General features: G+C 51.6%; 1 protein-coding gene across 3 annotated transcripts in view; it reads left to right on the top strand.

Moving 5' to 3' along the window:
• The first annotated feature begins 1,801 nt into the window (after positions 1-1,801).
• Positions 1,802-10,445, top strand: part of ST8SIA5 (ST8 alpha-N-acetyl-neuraminide alpha-2,8-sialyltransferase 5) — a 60,964-nt gene continuing 52,320 nt past the window's right edge. The window contains exon 1 of one of the 3 annotated variants that reach the window (XM_081790815.1): positions 1,802-2,873. In XM_081790815.1, the coding sequence (XP_081646941.1) occupies positions 2,743-2,873 (131 nt within the window). In that variant the 5' untranslated portion in view covers positions 1,802-2,742. The remainder of the gene's footprint in view (positions 2,874-10,445) is intronic. The other 2 variants (XM_078435273.2, XM_078435274.2) reach the window with 2 other exon arrangements.

Here is a 10,445-nt window from a genome sequence, read left to right as displayed (position 1 = left end):
GGGCTCATGTGATCAGGCCCACTGAGAATAGTCTCCCCTATCTTGAAGCCAACTGATTTGGGCCTTAATGACATCACGAAATCTCTTCACAGCAGCACCTAGATGCACGTTTGATTAACTGGGAGAAAGTGTGAATTAGGAGAGGATGAGGAATCTCCGGGGGCATCTTAGAATTCTGCCCACCACGCCCGACAACATGGATGAATCTTCTGGCCAACGGCGAGCGGAAGAAGTCAGACACGAAAGAATATATAATGTATGATTCTATTTGTAGAAAATGCAAGAATAGGACGTACTGATCTTTGGGGTTAAAAGTCAGAATAGTGGTGGCTCTTGAGTACATTGTAACTGGAAAAGAGCAGAAGAGGGGTCTTGTGGGGGGGGGACGGCGATAACATTTTTGTTTCTTGATCTGTGTGCTGCTTACACGGGTGTGTTCAGCTCGTGAAATCTCAGCAAGCTGTGCATTTTTAGCATCGTTTAGATTTCTTATTTTAAAATAGATTCATTTTGTTTTTCCAAGGAACTGTGCATTAAAAGACAACTATCAGAGCGGGTACCTGATAGGGGTGGGGAACAAGCAGAAGAAAGGAAACAAGAGGGTCTTGCCTGGAGTGGTGATGGTGCCTTACGAGCTGCACAGGTGAGGACCAACCAAGTGGAACGTTCGTACTCTATCAGCTTGGACGGGTGCGCAGGACCCTCTGCCTCATATGTGTGGCCTAGTGCAAAGCAAAGTGCAGGGTCTCCTAGTTCAAAAATTATTAAGAAGTTAAAGACGGCAAGAATGGAGCGTTGGGTGAGGGGTGAGGCGGTGGGGGAGGCCCTGGTCTGCCTCCCAGGAAGCCTGTGTGGGAGAAAATGTCACATCTCCCATTCCAAAGACTTCCTGCTAGATGAGCTACTTTGGGCATCTAGAGCTTGGATCCTTTGGACTGTAAAGTGGGTTAGCTAGAGGCTGGGAGGCGCTGATTCAATTGATACGCGCAAGAGCAAGCACTTGTAAGACACCAAATAACTACAGGCGCGATTATAATAATGGGCCATCTAAATGGTTATGCGTTATTTCTTTAATTGGTTAAAAAGCCTACCTATGACCTCATAGCTAAATATCTGGTACATAAACCCTTTACAGAGAGCACAGGGTCCGCTTCCACCTTGTAAATTAACACGCATTCCAAGTTATTGATGAATCCCCGATCACGAGATTTACCCCCGTGTTCCTTGCTCTTTCCGGCTGGAAGAACGAAGTAGCAAAGGGTAAGGCCGGAGCAGGGGAGTCCGCACACTTCCTCATCAAAGTTCTATTTGCTGGCTGCGATTGGAGTCAGTCCCGTCGAGAGCTGAGTCCTTGCCCTGACTCCAGAACCTCCCTAGCGGCTAGAGGGCCCTGAGAAGCGGCGCCCTGAAATCATCCAGCGAGGTGAACGCCGCTGGCACGTGACACCCCAGGCCTCGAGAGACTGCGGTGTCAGGATGGCAGGGCTGTCGCCCAGCCCGCAGGGCGGGGTGTGATTGGGAAAAGAGGAGCGCATTTAGGGGCTTGGATTTCTGAAGAGGCACGACTCTGGCATTGCATTTCTGTTTATTTTCCCTGGCGTGCACTCTGAAGCACAGACCTTTCCAGACTTACTGACTTACTAAAGCTTCTGGCGACCGTGGTACCCTAAGGCGGCTGCCTGCCTGACCTAGGCTTTACGAGCGGTTCTAAGGATGAGACAGGGTCCCTGTGTCTTGGTAACAACAAGGTCTTTGACGACCGGCCGCGGGCTGCAGCCTGGGGGTGGGGCGGGGGGGTGGGGAGGGAGGAGGCCTGTGGCCGGGGTGTAGAGCCTCGGAATTTTCTCCCGGCAGGAGCTGAGTGCCCGGAGCGCAGGCGGCAGCCCCGCAGGCCATCAGCATGCAGGAGCCGCGCGCGCCGTCCTTGAAGGGCTGCCCGCTGACCTTGCTCCGCTTTCTCCGGAGAAATCTCCCGGGCGCGAGGACGCGGCCACCGCGGTGACTCAGTGCCCCCGCGCGCCGCAAGCAAATGCTCCCTTCCAGCATGCCCAGCTCCGCCGCGGCTTCCCCTTCCTGCCCTCTTTTTTAATTCCACGATTCAAACCCGGCGTTTTCCGCTCCACCCCTCCCCCTCTCCACCGCCCTCCCGTCATTCGCCAGACTGTCCGGGTGTTTTGTCCCCCACCTCCCATCTGCAGAACCGAAGGCCAACCTTCGCGCTCCCTCGCTGCGGGCCGGGAGTCGGACGGGGCCCGCCGGGGCAGGGAGCCGCGCCGGGCGGCCGCTACCCGAGCCCGGCGGGAGGGGGCGGTGCGCCGCGCTCTTGGGTGCCGGGGCGGACGGCGCGCGGGCCCCGCTCCCCATTGGTCGTCACCTCGGCGGGAGGGGCCGCCCCGGGCCCGGGGCACCTGGAGTCGCCTCTCCGCAGGGAAATCGGCGGCTGCACGGCACGGGCGTCCAGAGGTAAAGGCGTCCGGAGGGAAGGCCCGGGGCTGCGGCCGAGCTCTCCGCGGCCAGCCCTGCCCTGCCCGCCGCCCTGGCGCCGGCCACGCTCGGATGCCCCCTGTGCCCGCCCCGCCGGGCGGAAACTTTGCCTGGCCACGTCCCCTGCCCGCCTAACAGCGCCGAGAGGCTCCCGGTCGGCGGCGCGCCCTCCGGGGCCGCGAAGCCCCGCGCGTGATTGCGGGGCCCGCCAGGCGCCCGGCGCCCGCCGCGCCCCGCCGTGCGCGAGCGGCCGCCAGGATGCGCTACGCCGACCCCTCGGCGAACCGGGATTTGTTGGGGAACCGAACTTTACTCTTCATCTTCATCTGCGCCTTCGCCTTGGTGACCTTGCTGCAACAGATCTTGTATGGCAGAAACTACATCAAGAGGTAAGAAAGTCTGAGCGCGGGCGGGGGGTGCACGGAGCCCGCGGGCGAACCCCCGGGTGGCGGCCACAGAGTCGGCCCGGGTGTCCCCGGGCTGAGTGACCGTGGCTCCGCACTTGGCTTCCAGCTCTGCCGCGTTAGGTTTGGGTCGTGGCTCTCCGAAGCGCATCTCATCTCCCAGGGGGAGGAGAGCGCCTGCCCAGCGTGGGCCAGAGGGGTGCGACAACTTTGTTCTCTTGTGACATTGGGGGGCAGGTTGGAATTCCGAGCCGCCGAGCTGCCGATAAATCCATCTGAATGCCCCGAGGAGCCACGGGGTCAGATCGGAGGTCCACATCTACAGTGCCGTGGCCATTTGGTTGGAGGGGAGGCTCCCAGGAGCGGAGGGCTCAAAACCCAATAGGATCACCCCGTGAATCCTGAACTTTTGTGAGGGCTTCAAGGAGGAAAGCATTCCTCCTCCCCGCAGGAGTGCAGGGTAAGGTGGGGAGTGAGAGGTGGGCGGGACGGTGCCACAGGGATAGGGAATTTTAATCACCCAGTAACCGCTGGGTGTGTGAAACTCACAACCCGATCCCTTCTGAGACAAATTGTTCTTTCTCCACCTTACACGGAAGGTCAGAGCTGCGGCAGAAGTTAGCTCTCCCCTCGTTGGCTCGCTTCCCACCCCACCCCGTCCACGCGCGAACTCCCGTTCAGAGAAAGAGAGCAGTGGGAGGTGTCACGGCCTCGGTCGCTGTGTGTGCGAAATGCCAGCCGTTTTCTTCTGCTGGGGGGGGGGGGGGAGACGCTTCGGGTTACTCTAGCTGGTTTCAGAGCTGCGGGAGAGCGCTGACCCTAGGATACTCCCACATCAGAGCCTCTTTTGGAAATAGCCTACCTCTCCTTCGGGCTGCAGGTCTTGGCTGCCGGTGCCTCCCCACGCTCGCTCACTGCCCCTCCCCCCAGGCCGATGGAAAACAAGAGGCCTCTCCAGCTGCATACACGTCTTGTCTTCTCCAGACTTCCAAATATTAAAACGGTTGTTCTCTTTTCGTCGTTTGGGTTCCACATCAGTCACTTGTGCCTCTAGTTCATGCCCCTGGTTTGGGTGAGGGTTGCTGCTGGGTTTCCTCCCAGAAGCAGGAAAGCCAGGCAGTTAGGCTATTTCCCCTTCCACGTCCCAGAGCTGGGGAGTCTGAGGTCCCTTGTCCAGGACGTTTGTGGACATTTGGCCTCTGCTCCTGACCTCCCCAGACAGCACTGTTGCCTGGTTAAAAGCAGCTGCTGAGCTTTGCATGGTGCTGGGGGCTTTGAAGGACAGTTTCAGAGTTTCCTGGCTTGCCCGGGTTTGCCTCCTCTTCCGGCCACAGCTGCCCCTGCAAGATAACCCTACACAAAGGCCGCTGGGCCCCAAACGGCCTCCACCTGCACTTGCGACGCAGCGGGGTGGCTCTGGGTTCCTGCACCCTGCTGGTACCTGCAGCACCACTGGGGCTGCTGGGATCCCTGCTGCCTTGTCAACAGTGGGAAAACATCAGCGCCCAGGGGAAACGCCAGCTCAACTACTAACTGGTTGCTCTGGCAAGCCCTCCCGGGTGTCGGTGTCGGGTCGGGGTGCTAGCTGCCTCCCATCCCTCCCTCACACAGAGATCCTGACTCCCTGAATCTCAGCTGCCACCTCCCAGGCTGCACTCCATCGACTTGGGCTCATCCAGTCAGGCAAACAGAACCTGCACACACCTGATCCTGGAAGGATGCTGTGAGGGTCTGTGAAGATGATTCCGCGGTCCTGGTGTTCAAGGGCTTTGAGGTCTCTTTGGGGAAACAAAAGGACCACAAAGGAGATAGATAAGTAGTCAGTGTTAATTAAATTGCCTGAGGAAGGAAGTTCCAGTGGACTGGAGTAGTTAGGGAAGACTGCCTGGAGGAGGTAGAAATTAAGCGGGCCCTTGAAGGAAACAGAAGATTTAGGTGGGTGTGTTCGGGGCGTGGGGGGGTGGGTGGGAAGGGGAAGTGCACATTCCAGAACTGAAGAGGGTGCGAGCAAAGGCGCCACACCCTTGTACATCTCCCGTGCCTGGACTACCCACCCACCTGTTTACCTGTCTTGTTTGTTACACATCTCATTGTGATGAACTGACCTGATGTGATTATTGGTCTGTGTCCTGTCTGGAAAACACTCCACACTTGAGTGTTCCCCAGACAGAGGTCTTGAGACAGCCTCATGAGAATCACTCACGGGGCCACTGAAATGCAGATTCTTGGGCTCAGAATCTGAGCCTCTGGGGATGGAGCCAGTACCTGCTTTTTTCATAGGCTCCCCAGCTGACTCATAGCAAGTTCCGCCTGCCGCTCTAGATCCACAGTTCTCTGGGGGGAGAGGAGCGTTACCCCCAGGCAGTATCTGGGCACATTTTGGGTCGTCACACTGGGAGAGAGTGCTACTGGCACGTTAAGGGTAGGGGCCAGGGATGCTGCTAAAGATCTGACAGTGCACCACCTGCCTCCCGCAAGAAGGCATCGCCCAGCCCCAACTACCAGTGCTGAAGTGGAGAAACCCTGCTCTAGACTGAAAGCCCCAGGAGGCAGGGATTCGCTCTGTTTTGTTCCCACCTGCACCCTGAGCACCAAATATGGTTGCCTGGCACACAGTAAGCTCTCAATAAATACTGGATGATGAAGAAATGATTGAAAGTGGTGTGTGTGCGCCCAGGGTAATCGGAAGACGCAGTGAAGAAGTGGGTCCAGCTGGTAGAAGGGGGAGTGTGGACAAGGAGGACCAGATGTAACGTTGGGCGAGAAGCTTCAGTAGGTGCTTTGTGGATTGGGAAGGACAGTTTGAACTTGGTTCATTCAGTTGTAGGGAGCCACATGGGGTCTTTGAGTAGGGTAGTGATATGATAAAAGCCCCTAGGAAGGGAGTTTATCTGGGCTTTGTAAGGAGAGGTTAGCAATGGGGAGAGACTGGGAGGCCGTTGTCACAACCTGGTCAAAAGTGAGGAGAATCTGGTGTAGGGGCAGATCCCCTTTAGACCTCGGGGATTCCTGAAGGCTGCTGCCCTTTGCGTCTGTGCTGGGCTGGGTTGATGATGTATTCAGCAAAGCCTCCATTGTTAGCCACCTCACAAAGAGCTCACGGGCACAAAGGTGGCAGACTGTTTCAGTGGGAGTCAGGGACAGGTTTCACTAGAAGGGAGCGGGGGATGTGAGTCGATACGTGTTCTCTCTTTGGACGCCTGGCCTCTCCGTGTGCTGTGCAGTGGTCACTTCCGGGAGTTCCCAGTCAGGACTCTGGGGACCCATCTTGCAAACACTCTGGTGGTCAGGAGGGGAGAAGGGGGGCAGTGCAGAGGGCTCAGGGGGCATAGTGTCTCTAAGGAGACTCTGTGGATTGGGAAGAAACAACATGAGACACAACTGCGAAGTTTGTCCTTGATGTTCTTGGCTTCCTCGTGTCTGTTCTTAGTTGAACAAGTGCTTAGTGAAGATTTGCTGTATGCTAAACAGGGCACTAAATTCTGAGGACAGTGGTGTGCAAGACGAACACAGCCCAGGGGCTCTGGGGAGCGTGCAGTCTCTTGGGAAGACAGAAAGGCACATGATACACGCATAAGCCAAACTGGAGGTGTGAGCAAAGGACTCCAAAAATGAGTAGGGGGCCATAGTGGATCAGGATGCTTTCAAGGTACACGGAGGCATATGAAGGGAGTCTGAAAGGGAAATGACTATAGGCATAGGGGGAGGTGGAAGGAAGGGGGATGAAACCCAGCTTGGATAAGGACAGCAAAGTGCAGAGGGAAGCGAAGTAATTCTGCATAACTAGAATGTCACAGCTGTATAGTGGGGGGCGGGGTGCAAGGTGAGGCGGGCAGGGCTTGATTATGGAGAATCAAGTAGGAGATGTGTGAGAAAAGCATGTTTGGAGGAAGGAGGGTAACAGATTTGAGTCTGGATCTGTTAAGACACTGCAAGAGATCCACCTAGAGCAATCCTGCAGCTCCTTGGGAATGAGCTCCAGAACTGGGGCGGGGGGGGGGGGGGGCTGGCGGGCGGGGTGGGGGGTGGAGAGCCAGGCTAGCAATGGAGATGGTGCAGTCACCATCAAAATCAGCATTTTCCCACCCTTTATCATTGTTATCCACAGTAAGAAATAGGCCAGAGATCTCGAACACACATACACATCCATCTGAAACAAACATTTTGTGAAACAGTATTTGGCCTTATGATAAGAAATATGCTTTTGGGGCGCCTGGGTGGCTCAGTCGGTTAAGTGTCCGACTTCGGCTCGGGTCACAATCTCCCGGTTTGTGAGTTTAAGCCCCTCATCGGGCTCTGTGCTGACAGCTCAGAGCCTGGAGCCTGCTTCAGATGCTGTGTCTCCCTCTCTCTCTGTCCCTCCCCCACTCGTACTCTGTCTCTCAAAAATAAATAAACGTTAAAAATTAAAAAAAAAATGAAAGAAAGAAATACGCTTTGGGCGCCTGGGTGGCTTAGTTGGTTGAGCATCCAACTTCGGCTCAGGTCATGATCTCACAGTGAGTTCAAGCCCCACCTCGGGTCTCGCTGCTGTCAGCACAGAGCCTGCTTCTGATCCTCTGTCTCCCTCTCTCTGCCATCCCTCCGCTTGTGCTCTCTCTCTCTCTCAAAAATAAACAGTTAAAAAAAAAAAGAAAAAAGAAATATGCTTTAATATTTTTTGTTCCGCTTCACTTTAAAAAACAAATCCAGCCTTAAAAAGGACGGGAAATCTGATGCACGCTACAGCGTGGATGAATCTTGAAGACATTCTGCTAAAATAACCAGGCGCAAAATGACAAATATGGTATGTTTCCCCTACAGGAGGCACCTAGAGTACTCAATTCATAGACACGGAAAAGTAGAATGGCGGTTGCTAGAGGCTAGAGGTGGGTGGCAATTAGTGTCTAATGGGTACAGAGTTTCAGTTTGGGAAGATGAAAAAGTTTCGGAGATGGAGGGGGGTGATGGTTACCCAACAGATTGGGTACACTTAATACCCTTGAACTGTAGACTTAAAAATGGTTATAATGGTAAATTTCTGTTGTGTATATTTTACCACAATCCAAAAGCTTAAAAAATTCCAGGGGCAAACCACCCACACGATCTTATAACCTGTTGGTTTGAAACCCTTCGTTGGAAAAACACTGGTCCCTGTGATGAGGTTGGATGAGGTCACCCGGGAGAGAACAGAATGAAAGATGATGAAGGTCGGGGCACAAAGGAGAGCCTTGAAGTGTGCCGGCACCTAAGGGTCTGGAGAGGAGAGCTGGCTCTGGAAACTGAGGCTGCATAGAGTAGAGGGGAACAGGTGTTAAGGAAACCAAGGGATACTGGTGCCAGGCAAGGAGCAGTCACCTGTGACACACACAGCAGAGGGATCAGGTAGGATACGGCCCACTTGGATTTGGGGAGGATAGGTCAAACAAAAGAAGGAGTTTCTAGAATCAGGGGCATGAGAATTGTACCCTCTTCCTTTAAGCCCTCCACTGCCTCCATGCTCCTTTGTTAGTGAAGCTTTTACTTCACATAAACTTGCATCCCTAGAGTGCTGGGGACTTCTAGGACTTACACCTTAACAGAGGGTCAGGGAAAGGGCAATAGTTGTTTTTGTTGTTGTCGTCGTTGTTTCTTTTTTAGGTAGAAAGAAAGGTCATTGCAGATTTTTGTACAATCTGGTCTCAACCTGCCTTTTTTTTTTCACTTTAATTTTTTAATTTCTATTTTTTTAAGGTTTATGTATTTTGAGAGAGAGAGAGAGGGAGGGAGAGAGAGAGAGAGAGAATGAGAATGCAAGTGAGCAGGGGAGGGGCAGAGAGAAAGGGAGAGAGAATCCCAAGCAGGCTCTGCATTGTCAGTGCAGAGCCAGACTTGGGACTGGATCCCATGAACCCTGGGATCATGACCTGGACTGAAATCAAAAGTCAGACCCTTAACCGACTGAGCCACCCAGGCACCCCATAGAAACATAATTTTAAAAATTATATTTTCTAAGCACTTGTAGCTAGTATATAGAAATAAATTTGATTTTTTTTTGGTATACTGATTATATAATCAGCAACCTGGATAATGTATACATAATGACAATAATTTATCTGTAGAGTCTTCTGGAATTTCTACATAGACTTTTTCTCTTTTATCCCAACCCTATACCTTAATTAGTTTTCTTGTCTTATTGAATTGGCTAGGACCTTTGCTGTAATGTTCAATAAAAATGTCATAGTGAATATCCTGGCCTTAATCCTCATTTTTTTCTTCTTGTTAAACTTTGTTTTTAAATAGCTTTATCAAAATATAATTTGCCCACTTAAAGTGTACAGTTAAATGACTTGGGGTATAGTCACACCATTGTGCGCCCATCGCCGCCATCAATGTTAGAATATTTTCATTACCCCAAAAAGAAACCCAGGACTCCTTAACCATCATGACCCCTAGTACTCTCATCTCTCCCAGCTGTAGGGATATATACACACTCTAGCGTATCTCCTGTCTCTATAGGTTTGCCTCTTCTGGGCATTTCATACAAATGGCATCATATGCTATGTGTCCAATATGACTGTCATCTTTCATTAAGCTTGATGTTTTCAAAGGTCATCCATGTTATAATATGCATCAAGTACTTCATTTCTTTTTGTTTATCTTTTTGTTGCTCAATAGGATTCCATTTATAAATAGGCCACATTTTGTCCGTTCTCCAGTGGTAGAGATTCGGTTCTTGTTTTTGCTGTTATGAATAATGCTGTGATGAGCATTTGTGTGCAGGTTTTTGTGTGGACATCCATTTCCATTTCTCTTGGGTATATACTGGCAAGTGCAATTGCTGGGTCATGTGGTAACGCTATGTTACGCCGTTTGAGGAATTGCCAGACTCCTTTCCAAAGTGGTTACACCATTTTATACTCCCTCCAAGCAGTGCATGAGCACTCCAATTTTTCCACAGTTTTTAAAACACTCATTATTGTCTATCCTTTTGGTCATAGCCATCTCAATGGGTTTGAAGCGGTATTTCGTTGTGGGTTTGATTTCGTATTTCCTTGATGACTAATGATGTGGAACAGACTTTCAAGTACTTCCTGGCCAATTGTATATTTTCTTTGGAGAAATGTCTATTCAGATCCGTTGCCCATTTTCAAATTGGATGAGTTGTCCTTTTATGATTGTGAGAGTTCTTTGTAGATTCTAAATATAAGTCCCTTATCAAATATATAATTTCTAAAACATTTCTCTCATTCTGGGGGTTGACTTTTTACTTTCTTTAAGCGTGAAAGTTTTTAATTCTGGTGAATTCTGATTCGTGTATATGTATTTTGCTGTTGGTCTCTTGTGCTTTAGATACCATATCTAAGAAGTCACTGCCCACACCCGCTGACCAGCGTCACAAAGAGTTACCCCTGTGTTTTCTTCTAAGAGTTTTATAATTTTAGCTCTTAGGTTGAAGTCTTTGCTCCACTTGAGTTGATTTTTGTGTATGGTGTGACCAAATCTAACCTTAAGGGGAATGATGGTTCAAGTGTCTGCAGTGAGTATATCTGCTTAGTGTTTTGGTTTTGGTTTTGGTTTTTTTATAGATAAGCTCTA

This window comes from Panthera onca, chromosome D3 (genome assembly GCF_046562875.1).
Source record: "Panthera onca isolate mPanOnc1 chromosome D3, mPanOnc1 haplotype 2, whole genome shotgun sequence".
Taxonomy (NCBI): domain Eukaryota; kingdom Metazoa; phylum Chordata; class Mammalia; order Carnivora; family Felidae; genus Panthera; species Panthera onca.
The sequence above is the reverse complement of the archived record's forward strand: the minus strand, read 5'-3'. Positions and strand labels throughout refer to the sequence as shown.